The following is a 13412-nucleotide window of genomic DNA, read 5'->3' on the forward strand; positions in this document are numbered from 1 at the left end:
ACAACCCCCTTATTTGAAAACAAATAACTAAAATATTGACTCATTGTTAATGTTCTAAATAAAAATTTCATTGAAATTCTAATTATTCGTCTAAACAACGATCTATCGATTTCTACAAATTTTTCGAATACATTTTCTATAATTTACTATAGTAATACAACACACGATTGCATACACAAATACATCCATATACACACACATATACGTATACTTATGTAGATACGTGCCGTAGTGACATTAAGGTCTTTTTGAACGCACGGCATAAGGTAATAACAAAGCAACATTACCTCGATCGTGCCATAATTTCTCTCGAATAAAACCACCTGACGACTAGGACGACGACGACGACGACGACGACTAGGACTAAAACTTGAACCAGGACTATAGTGAACATTTCTGTTGGTGTTTTGTTAGTAGTGGTTCAGGTTTAGTCTAACGTTTGTCACTACTTAATCCTTCTTCGTGTTAGGAAATAAAGTACTCGGTAGGTGTAGACGATATCGAACCTCTATCCGTGAGCAACCGTGCGTGTGTAGATGCGTATCTTCGATATACATACGAACTACACGAACGATAGATCTGTTCAACTTTACCTTAACATTATGCACTCGTGTAAGAGTCACGGATCTGCTCGTGCCTTTCCTTTAGATTTAATCATTGGTCCTTATATTCTTTAATACTTATCGCAATAATAATGATAAAAAATCAGCAACCGAAAGAAGATGTAAATATTTTGAAATAATAATAATAAATAATAAAAAAATAAAAAATAATATAAATAAAATATAAAAAATAATAATAATAAAAGTTACGTTATAATAATATCAATGGTCTTCAAAATGTATTGCACAAAATCCTAAAAACTTTTCAAGGATTATCACGAATTTTCGTTTAAATATATTTTACATCGTATTTATTAATTTATAATATATATTTAAAAAATTTCATTTAAGAAACTAATATCAAAGCCAAGAATTTTTATTAACATTTTAAATAACGTAAAAAGCAACACAAAAATGTGAACAAATCAAAGACCGATTTTTTTTTTACAAGGAAGAGTTTTATAAAAAAATATCCTTACACCGTAAGAGTACCGTCAATCGTAAAAGTTCGAAGATAATGGGTGTAGATGATTGAAATAAAAATTATTGATAGGAAAGTATTCTAATTACGTTTTTAGCATAGAAATCATTTTGCATTCTAACAACAGACACTTCAGACGTCATTTAGAATCATCTTACGTTTTAATTCGTCAAATAATTCTTTTTTCATATCACACCATAAATGAAAAATCCACATACGAATATTTCTTTTATTTATTATTATCGCAAATAAAATATTATTTATTAATTGTAAATACGTGATAATTTTAATTAAGACTTACCAAGAATCTCTTCCTATTATACACACATATAACAACGATAAAATATTAAATAAGTTTTTTAAACAAATGTAATAATCAAAGTTTCGAGACAGACCCCGTACGTTACTGTTCCGCACGAATTTCGAACGAACACTGACACCGAATCAAAACACACAATGTTAGAATCTATTCCATTGACTTTCAACTAAAAGTGTTTATACACGTACGGCAATAAAAAGAAACTAAATAAGACGACCTACGTATTGTTTACATTTTACGTAACGATTTATAATCGATAATCTAGTTATGTACGTTTAAAGGTCGTATTTCACGCGTAATATTGAAACGACGTTTAGTCTGTTGGAAGACGTGACATCGAACTGATCATAAGACGATTTATTTCTTTTTAATTTTGTCACAGTTATTAATATCACACCATTGGTAAGTTTTAATTACCTTAATCTGTCTTTTTATTTTTTCGAATTGTATTTATTTATGATTATAAACGAGGTGTGTGTTGCAGCATAAAAAAAAAACGTTAATGAAATTCTTGCAAATTTTTTTACGATTCCAGTTTATTCATAAGCAATACGCACTTCGAATATTATTTAACCTTCGATAAAAACTTTCTCTTTCTTTTCCCTTTTTGGTTACGAAAAATCACATTCAACGCATTATACACTCGATTAATATTTCGTATACGAATTTTGCGAGGGATTGGATATATTTAAATATTCAATAAATGTCAAATAATTTATACAAATATTTATCGAATAAATATCGGTATCGAATATTGATATTTAATCTGTAAAATATTTTCTTAATCAAATATTTTTCACGCGTTAAATATTTAACATAATATCATCAAACGGTAGCAGTTACTTTCTGTATATTGGCCTTTGCTACTCGTGTAATAATTTTCTTCAATACGTTTATTGATTTATTTTATTATGAATATTAATAAATTGCAAAGTTTATATTTTAATTTTTCATTTTTACAAACGCAAATGTCTCGCGAAACGCAAGTGAATAAAACTGAAGGTACGCATGATGAGAATCATGAACCTTGGTGTATTACTCATGACTGAATTTAAGTTACTAGAAAAAAAAAGAAACTTATTTAAAATATGTGTCTGCACGATCGAGTTGAACGCGACGGGCATGCGATAAATAATCGTTTTATTCATCAATAAATAGCGATAAAGTCCCTCATGATAAATCTCAGGGTATTTCCCCGCATAAAGTATTTTTCCATTCGAGAGTGAAGATAGTGGGTATAAATAAGGAGGAAATAATAAGTTGGACAAGTAGTCTCTTACTAAAAGCCACAATGAAAAGATCACTGTTTTACTTGGTTACCGTTTTGGCGACTATTTTCTTCGACACTTCTTCGGCAGTAGGTTGTAATGAGCAGAAAGACAAACCAGGATTTTATACATGTCAAGGTCTTACGAATTTAGCACAAGTATGTATTAATTTTTGTTAATTTAATTTTACAATTGTAATATTAACAAATATTAGATCTAAAAGCTAGAAAATTTGATCAATCGTTTGCTTATTTATGATAGGTTTAGTGTTAATAAAATAATAACGACACAGAATTTTATCTCTTAATTATGACATAATTAAACACCCATCATTTTGGTTATATTGGTTATATAATTAATATAAAATGATTTCTGAAACAACCAAAACACTCATTTGTGTGTGTGTGTGTGTATGTGTGTGTATTAAATATTAATACAACAAAATAATAAATAATTATGTTTAGTACCGGATCGTTCATTTGTAAATGAAGTTAAAACTGTTTAAAATACATCGCATCTCGATCTTACATTTATTTCTTCTCGTTAATCTAATCTTATTTAATGATGAACGATCTTAACTGTCCGTAAATCAGTTGGACTCGTTACCGGACTCTGCAGTCGGACTTAGATTAGAGAAGTCTACCATCAGCAGAATACCAGCCGACGCTTTCTCAAGATTCGCTGGTAGTCTGATAGAATTGAGGATCACCGGATGTTCCTTGGAAAGTATAGAAGCCCATGCATTCAGAAGGCTCGATAAACTAGAGACGCTCGACTTGTCGAACAATCGGATCCAAGCAATCGAGGCTTCCTGGGTACGGGGATTGTCCAACTTGAAGGAATTGATCGTTTTGAGAAATCGAATTGCTAGAATCGAACCGGAGTTTTACGAGCTCCTACCGAAACTTGAAATACTTGATATAGCTTACAACGAACTAGTCGATTGTATAACGAAAGACAATTTCAAGAAATTGAAGAATTTGAAATTGATATTGATAGCGAGCAATCCGTGGTCTTACCGTTGCCGAGCAGACATGACGTATGCTTTCAAAACAAATAAAATTAATTTTATCAAGGATTGGTCGATTGGCGATCTTTTGATAGAAGAATGTTTAGCTCACGAACAAGGAGCTGATTCCGATGATGCCATTTTAAAACAATGCGTAGATCGAAAATCATTCGAATCTATAACACCTATCTTACCTGATTTGGAAAAGAAAGTGTTAGAATTGTCTAACAAGGTCGAGGAATTACGCAATGAAGTAAATAATATTAAAAAACGTTCGTAAGAAGGAAACTTTTTCTTATCTTTATAGACCCTAATAATCTTCGATACTAAGAATAGACTATATTACATAATTAAAAGTTACACTATGAATTATTCACACTATGCTATGGTTATATTCTGTATGTATCAAGCCACCTATAAATGAGTAAATTTCATTACAATTTAACGGACGATATTAATTGGTTTAATATTATTAAATAATATAATTAATAAATAATCAATAAAATTATATATATTATATAGTTAATATATATATTAGTTAGTTATATAATATAATATTAGTTATATTACTAACTAATATTATTTATTAATATTAACTAGTATTATATATATAATATATACTAAATAAAAATAATATATATTAATAAAAAATAATATTATATAACTAATATTATTTTATATATATAATACTATTAACTAAATACTATATTCGACTAGATATCATTTTCATATACATACATACTACTTGTATACCTAAAACGGAACGTATTAAATGAAATAATAATATAATAAACACTTAAATGCAATCGGATGCATAAAATTATTATAAAATTGACTTTTTTTCGTTATCATACAGGGTGTTTCAAATCTAATATACATACCTTTCATTAAGACACTTAACTATTCTTACGTTAATTGTTGCAATAGTTATTCCTTAAAGATAGACCCAGTAGCTTATAAGTGAGGCACGCGTTCGCAGAAACGTTAAATCATAGTTCGTCTGAAAGCTGATCCACGATCTCTTCTCGGTCGAGGTTGGTTATATCCTCGCAAAGCGGGACAAGAACATCCCGGCTGCGGTTAACCGCCATTCATCACGCGGAGGAGGAGGGCTGGTTAAAAAATGCGTATCGTACACGCGGGATAGATCACGCTCGCAAACCCGTGAGATCTTTGACGCGGTTTCCGCGGTCATTAATAATGCTGCTCGAGGCGGCGAGGTGAATGAAAAAAAAAGAAAAAAAAAAGAAAGAAAGAAAAAAAAATAAAAAAAGAAAAGAAAAAGAATTGGAAAGGAACAAGAAAAAAAAAATAGTGATACGAAACGAAACGAAAGATAGAAAGAGGGTATGTTTGAGAGAGAGAGAGAGAGAGAAGATGGAAAAGAGAAGATATATATCTCTTTGCGAAATGTGTTTGTGTATGTGTGTGTATTTGTGAGAGAGAAAGAGAGGGTAAAAGTGGACAGCAAAAGATAGGAGGAACGCCGTATTTGCTGCCGATATGTCGTCCTAAGAGTAATGTTGCTATCGTCTCCTCGTTATAGTCACTTCTTGGCAGGTTAAAGAACGATTTAGAAGAGAAACGTTATTCCATCTCGCTCTCGTTACGCTTGATCAAATAAATTTAACCTAAAGTAAATAGCAGATATATTTTTTTGCATCCTTGTTTTTTTTTCTACTTATAACTCGTTCGTCGGTTCATTCAAATTTTATCTTAACGAAAGAGTATTAAACTCGTAACAATAGGTATAACATAAATTATATAAATTTGTATGCTTGAAGTGTGAGGATCACTGAAAAAAAAGATAAAAAAGATAAATGAAGATAATAATATTATCGTGCATGTTCATTTATTGTATTTACAAAAAAAAAACTATTGTAATAATAATTATTTATTTAGAATAAATAAAATTATTCTAAAAAAAAAAAACAATTGTAAATACCGAAATCGTAAAATAAGTCAATAATTAAATTTCGCGATATTAAAAGTATTTGAGTACGTAATAGACGAGAAGGAAGATGATACATACTAACGGTACACACATATATATAAAACATAAGAAAATAAGAGATTTTCATGGACCGTTCTCGGATACCGTAACGCGTATAGAATCTTAGTAGTAAGATTAAAGCAGAAGACGAGAGGTTCTTAAGATCGACATCAATGGAATGACATCGTTGAGATAGAGTTTATATACAATATAATACACATACATACATATATACATATATATGTACACTATCTCTTTCTATCTTTGAAAAGATATTGTTCGAGGAAAAGCATTGCCAGTGATTTATAGAGAGAAGGACGTTCTGCATCCAGAGCAGCAGCAGCTCCTGGATATCACGTCATCCTTGTTGTCTTCGTCTTCGGTACGGTTAGATGCAGTGTTGTGCGGTACGATACGCTACGGGAACGTTCACCGTATGCGGGAGTGCTCCAGTTCCCACGCGATTCTGAGTTATACACTGGCTATACTAAAACAGACCGAGAAACACACTAAGAGAGAGAACAGGAGAGAGAAAGAGAGAGAAAGCAAGTGTGCATCTCTCTCTCTCTCTCTCTCTCTCTCTCTTTATTCATCTATCTTTCTTTCTCTTTCTTTATCTCTCATTATACGCTTTTGACTCTCTTATTTACTTTATCTATCTCTCTTTCTCTTTCTCTCATGTTAGCACAATATCTTTTTTCTTTCTCTATTATTTATTTGCATATGTTCTACTCTCTTTTTCTTTCACTCCATCTGTTTCCCTTTTTTAGATGCTTCAATCTTTCTTTCTTTCTCTTTCTCTTTCTCTCTCTCTCTCTTCCTTGTTCTGTTTTATTCTTGATCTATCTCTCTCTATTAAGCTGTTTGTATTTCTCTCTATCTATATATCTCTCTCTGTTTCTGTATTCCCGTATTCGTGTCTCTCTCTCTTACCCGTTGGTTCGCGCCTTCCGTGAGACAGAACGCGCCGGGTATTTATGCGGACCGTGTGTATGCATCCAGAATACGCATTCGGTGCGAGCTTGCAACCGGGTTACCCCTTCGCTTTGGCGCGAACAAGCCACGCGTCAAAGTGGAATTTGTCGAATCAAGATCGCGTAGTGTTGTTAGTTGTTTTATTTGAATTTTTTTTTCTTCTTTCCCTCCCCCTCCCAATCACTATTTTTGTCTTTCTTCATTCATTCGTAAATCTATTTATCGTAAATTAATCTCGTTTATAATTTTCAAATTTAACGCGTTTGCAACGGTTTTTTTCTTTTTTTATAAAATTAACGAAGATATGAAATTTTGTTTGAAAATTTATTTTTTCTATTAATTTTCAATATAAAATCATTTATTGTATTCTCAATAGAAAAAGTTTATGCACGTAAAATATATATGTATGTCGAGTATAATTTTATTCACGTGTATGCATATACGTAATAATATGTATTTATTATTAATAATACAAATTAATTATTTATACCTCAGTTAGGCAAAATTATTCATTTATATAATACGTTACATTCATTGTTAATAATATCAATTAATTAATTATTAATTATTAATAAAAATTATATAAACATTTATGGTAATAGTCATGAAATTTATCAAATATATCACACAAATTTCACACGACTAATGTAAATTTTGTTTCACTCTATCGATATACGATCGAATAAAATATAAAATAAAATATGTATCAAACAGACATACTACACACACACCCACATACACACATACAAAGAAACGTTCGCATATATTTCTATTAAAAAAAAAAGAAATATTTTCTCGATAGCAATTTTTCATAAACGAAAGAACTAGTCTCTGGTTACCACTAGACATAATAGTTACAAGACTTTTCTATTATTTCTACAGTTGCATGGTATGAACATTTAACGAACGGTGACGTTCGTTTCGCCTGACCGATCGTTCATGATTACTGCAACTGCAAATACGAAAGGGGTTGTATCAAAGAGAGAGAGAAAGAGAGAGAGAGAGAATCGGAAGAATTATTGTAACCGCGTAATAACCGAAAACGCGAGAATGATGATCCCGGGATACCAGAGGCAATGATCGAAACTCCGACAATGTCTGGATATTTATTTTCTCTCTCTTTCCTCCTCCTCCTCCCTCTCTCTCTATCATTTCGTTCTTTTTTTTTTAACATTCACACAATAGCGGAAATCGAAGACCACCACGTTCGTTTCCAACCAATCCGTGGAAACATATACATATATATATATATTTTTTTTTTTCTTTCATTCTTTGTTACTTTTTTTCTCTCTATATTTTTGTTAACCGAGATGGATATACATAGATAGATAATACATACGTACAAAAATAGAAAGAAAGAAAGAAAGAAGAAAAGAGAGAGAGAGAGAGAGATCCGCGCCTCGATGCACCGGACAAAAATGTCAAATCAAGCTGCGCGGTAGTAGAGAATGCGAGGAGCGAAATCAAGAAAAACGTAAAAAGAACCTGGAAAGATAGAAAGAGAGAGAGAGAGAGAGAGAGAGAGAGAGAGAGAGATACGTCATCGATACCCGACGGCTTACCTGCCTGCTACGAGACAGACGGAGAGAAATAAAGATAGAAAAATAAATAGAGAGAAAGAGAGAAAGAGAGAGAGAGAGAAATAATAAGAGAAGAAGAGCTACTATCCCTTTTGTTCGACAAAAAACTGTGCCTAAGATGAAAAGACACGAAGTGAGCCTTGCGGCCGGCTGGAGTCCCGCCAAATAATATACCGCCCCTTCTACGAAATTCAACCCTCGGAGTATCCACCGTCCTTTTCCTCATCCTCTTCCTCCTCTTCCTCTTGCACCAAGCCCAGTTCCACCCCTCCCTCCCCCCCGTTCGCGTAACTCTTGACAAGGCAGCCACCGGCACGCTCGTGGATGAACGTTCGACTCGCCGGGGGTACTTTTATATTTATTACGAAGCCACCGGGAGATTGAGAAGGGTGGATGGTGGGTGGTTATAAGGGGGAGGAGGGAATGGGAAAGTGGGAGGGTAACAGAGGAGAACACGTTTCTGGCCGTTAGGCTAGGATGTGTTGTACACGGAAGACGGATGATCCAACCTATATTTTTTCCGCCTTTTGTCATCCTGCACAAGCCTTTTTATCCAAACGGGAAAAGCCCCGGTAAGAGAGAGAGAGAGAGAGAGAGAGAGAGAGAGAAATAGAAAGCTGGTAGGTATATTTTGTTCTCTCTTGTATTTATATGCATACGTGAGACATGACTCGAGCTATTATCGCACCACAAAATAGAACTTTTATCATGAATATGTATGCATTTTCCTCCTGTCGAATAAATACTCTGGACACTATCTCTATTTCTTTTTATCTGTTCCATTCCTTTTTTTCTTCTCTCTTTGTTTATTTCTTTTTACTGTTCTTCGAACTATTTATATTACTCGGTACGTGGTTTCTTAAGTTTAACACGTTAAATATGCACGTTTGTTTATATATCACTCTCTCTCTCTCTCTCTATTTCTATCTTCCTTCTCTTTTTTTTCTTATTTCTTTATACACGTTAAACGATATCCAGCTATGCAATATTATACTTATTCTTGAAATAATGGAATTTTATTGGAAAGGAAATAAAAATCAATTAAATAGAAAAACGAATTATATAAGATTCTTTATATATTTTTTTATTTTAATTAATGTATAAATTATATTTATATTATTTAATAATGTATAAAATTATTTCTTACCCGTTTTTTTTTTCTTTACAATCTTATTGTATATATCTATTGTTCGTAAAACTATTTTATATTTAAACACGTTAAGTATAACTATCGATTGCTATAAAAGGGAAGAACAAACAAATTTTGTAAATTCTTACTTGTTTTCTCTCTATTATTCTTTCTTTTCTTGTTTCTAACAATCTTGTATGATACAATGTATGATACAATGTATGATACAATTCATTTCTTTCTTTATATTTTTTTATATTTTAATTAATGTATAAATTATATTTATATTATTTAATAATGTATAAGTATTATATATGTAATATTATTTAATAATGTATAAGTATTATATATATGTAATATTATTTAATAATGTATACAAATTATTTCTTACCCGTTTTTTTTTCTTTTCAATCTTATTGTATATATATATATTGTTCGTAAAACTATTTTATATTTCAACACGTTAAGTATAACTATCGATTGCTATAAAAGAGAAGAACAAACAAATTTTGTATATTCTTACTTGTGATCTCTCTATTATTCTTTTTTTATTCTTGTTTGTAACAATCTTGTATGATACAATGTATGATACAATTCATTTCTTTCTTTATATTTTTTTATATTTTAATTAATGTATAAATTATATTTATATTATTTAATAATGTATAAGTATTATATATGTAATATTATTTAATAATGTATACAAATTATTACTTACCCGTTTCTTTTTTCTTTACAATCTTATTGTATGTATATATATATTGTTCGTAAACTATTTTATATTTCAACACGTTAAGTACAACTATCGATTGCTATAAAGAGAAAACAAACAAATTTTGTATATTCTTACTTGTGATCTCTCTATTATTCTTTTTTATTCTTGTTTCTAACAATCTTGTATGATACAATGTATGATACAATGTATGATACAATTCATTTCTTTCTTTATATTTTTTTATATTTTAATTAATGTATAAATTATATTTATATTATTTAATAATGTATAAGTATTATATATAATATGTAATATTATTTAATAATGTATACAAATTATTTCTTACCCTTTTTATTTTCTTTACAATCTTATTGTATATATATATATATATATATTGTTCGTAAAATTATTTTATATTTCAATACGTTAAGTATAACTATCGATTGCTATAAAAGAGAAGAACAAACAAATTTTTGTAAATTCTTACTTGTGATCTCTCTATTATTCTTTCTTTTCTTGTTTGTAACAATCTTGTATGATACAATGTATGATACAATTCATTTCTTTCTTTATATTTTTTTATATTTTAATTAATGTATAAATTATATTTATATTATTTAATAATGTATAAGTATTATATATATGTAATATTATTTAATAACGTATACAAATTATTTCTTACCCGTTTTTGTTTTCTTTACAATCTTATTGTATATATATTGTTCGTAAAACTATTTTATATTTCAACACGTTAAGTACAACTATCGATTGCTATAAAAGAGAAGAACAAACAAATTTTTGTAAATTCTTACTTGTGTTCTCTCTATTAGTCTTTTTTATTCTTGTTTGTAACAATCTTGTATGATACAATGTATGATACAATTCATTACTCTTACTAATATTTCATATTTCAATACGTTAAATATAATTATCGAGTAATATATTGAAAAAGGTATTCTTGAAATAATCGGATTTCATTCGAAAAGAAACAAAACCAAAAAGAAACAACTTCCACCTCAAAAAAAAAAAAGGGGGAAAAAAAAACACAGAAGAAAATTTCTGAAAGGGGTTTACCGTGCAATTCTTTTTTCCCCCCGTATCTTTTCTTTCTTTTTTTCTTTTCTTTTTGTTTCTTTTCTTTCTTTCTTTATTATTTCCAGCTCGTTCGATCCATCTCTCTTACTCTCTCATTTTCGTTTGCATTTCCATATGCCTCTCGAACGCGCTTTTTCGTTATCCGCGCGGTTTTTCTCTCGTCGCGTCTTCCTTTTCTCTCTCTCTATTTCTCTCTCTCTTTCTTTCTCTCTCTCGTTCCTTCTAACTTTTCGCGTGTAACTCAGGCGAAAAAAAAAAGGAAGTGGATCGAGCCGCGTGCACGAGCCGGCTCTTTTGCGTGTAGCCGAGTTAAAACGGCGCGCTCTGGTGATTGATGATCCTTTGGTGTAACGATCGCCTACTACTCGTGCAACTACCATCGTGTTCGGGCTTCGAGAGAAAGAAGAGAGAGAGAAAGAGAGAGAGAGAGAGAGAGATAGGGTCGAAAAGAGAAAGAACACGAAAGGGCGAAACACTAGAATGAGAGAAAGAAAGAAAAAGAGAAAGAGAGAGAGAGAGAGAGAGGTGGATAAAACGGCGTAGAAACAAACGAAGCCCCTCGTTATCCCTGATTTTGCAGGAATTAAAGAGCCGATTACTCGCCGCCAACTGCCACACCCACGATTAAGATGGGCGCGGATTAAAATTGTGCCCGGCAGTAAACCCCCGGTAGCGAATGGGGGATGGGAGGGGGTGGGTTAGCTACTAACAACTTACGCGAGATTTATCGTTCGTTTGGTTATACCCGCATGACTACTGAATTTCCTTTCAATATTTTTTACTCTTTTTTTTATTTCCCTTACGTTATTATCTTTCGAAAACATTCGCAAGGGTTATTCTTCGCTTGGTTATCCTTTTTTCTTTTTTGTTTTTTTTTTTGTAGTCATTGCGGAAATCATTCTTATCCTCTCTCTCTCTTTCTCTCTTTTTTCTTTTTTTCTCCCAATCAAAAGAAAAATGATATTTTTATTCGAAATAATAGTTTTGATATATATTTCAAATTTTTAATATTATTGTATAAGAAGAATAAGGTAGTATATAAGAATTGAATTACGATTTCATGAATATTTATTTACCGATAAATTATTATTACACATATACTGATCATCTATTTAAAATATTGACAGTTTTACGATTAATCGGTGTAATATATTGATCACTTATGATACACGCAAATATTTCATTACATATACCTACCACCCTTGAATTGAACAGCCTCATTATCTTTTCGTTACGTTTTCAAATAATACTTCAAATTAAAATTCATAAAAATGATCATTTCCTTATTATTCCAAAAAAATCATCCTTTCCCCTCCTGTTTTTAAATGTTATAGAAGAAGAAGAAGAAGAGATTGTCATTCGAAGGGATAGTTTGGTATATATAAGATAAGAGGTCGTCTCGACACCTCCAAGAAAAGGACACGGACAGGCAGTAACTAAAGCCATTAATCGGCCCCGCCATAGCAGCTCTAACTCCTCTCCTCTCCTCTCCTCTCCACCCTTCTTCTCTTCTCTTCTCTTCCTACTTGTCATCCCTTCTACTCTTCCTCCCTTCCTTCGTTCCTTCCTTTCTTCCTTCCTTCCAACCAACCTACCTAGACTCCTCGAACGACAGGACACACGACTAACGTTCCCTACTCACATACAAAGACAAAGACACACTGATAAAGTGAGAGAAAGAGAGTGAGAGAGAGAGATAACCAAGAGACACCCTCTTCTTCGGCACGGTCACCCGACTCGCCAACTTGGAAATTGCTTTCCTCATTTATAACCGGGCCACTGTCTGACCCCCCCTCCCTTCTTCTTCTCCTCCTCCTCCACCACTTCCATACTCTCCCTTACTTTTCTGCGATCTCACTCTCCTCTCACACACAATCTTCCTATTTCTACTACCACCATCTTGTATTTACCATTACTATAACACCATCACCACCACCACTATCACTATTTTTACCACTACTAATAGTAGGACTATGCATTACTCTCTTGGAATATTTTTTCTTCCAATTCTTCTTCTTTTTTTTCTTATTCCTATTCTTCTCTTCGTCTTCTTCATTCTCCTTTTCTTTTCTTTTCTTTTCTTTTTTTTCCTTTTTTTCGTTCTTTCTTTCTTTCTTATCACTACTACTATTACTACTACTACTACTACTACTATTACGATTACCCCATCACCGTTCTTTTACCGTCCTCTACTCTCAACCCTCTTTCCCTTTCTCGGCTATTGACCCCAAAATCTATATAGAACG

General features: G+C 31.7%; 2 protein-coding genes across 9 annotated transcripts in view; both read left to right on the forward strand.

Moving 5' to 3' along the window:
* LOC122520741 (transcriptional activator protein Pur-beta-B) overlaps positions 1 to 13412 on the forward strand; it is a 502193-nt gene that overhangs the window by 341576 nt on the left and 147205 nt on the right. The window lies entirely within an intron of this gene.
* Positions 2657 to 4129, forward strand: LOC122520744 (leucine-rich repeat-containing protein 26-like). Its single transcript, XM_043640995.1, has 2 exons — positions 2657 to 2828; positions 3264 to 4129. Exons 1-2 carry the CDS (start codon positions 2694 to 2696, stop codon positions 3957 to 3959), a joined length of 831 nt encoding a protein of 276 aa, XP_043496930.1. The 5' UTR covers positions 2657 to 2693; the 3' UTR covers positions 3960 to 4129.

The sequence above is a fragment of the Polistes fuscatus genome, unplaced genomic scaffold (genome assembly GCF_010416935.1).
Source record: "Polistes fuscatus isolate 324 unplaced genomic scaffold, CU_Pfus_HIC Scaffold4, whole genome shotgun sequence".
Classification (NCBI taxonomy): domain Eukaryota; kingdom Metazoa; phylum Arthropoda; class Insecta; order Hymenoptera; family Vespidae; genus Polistes; species Polistes fuscatus.

Coding starts and splice junctions, on each gene's coding strand:
- LOC122520744 (XM_043640995.1), top strand. CDS start 2,694: ATGAAAAGATCACTGTTTTACTTGGTTACCGTTTTGGCGACTATTTTC. Junction 2,829..3,263: donor GTCTTACGAATTTAGCACAA/GTATGTATTAAT, acceptor TCCGTAAATCAG/TTGGACTCGTTACCGGACTC.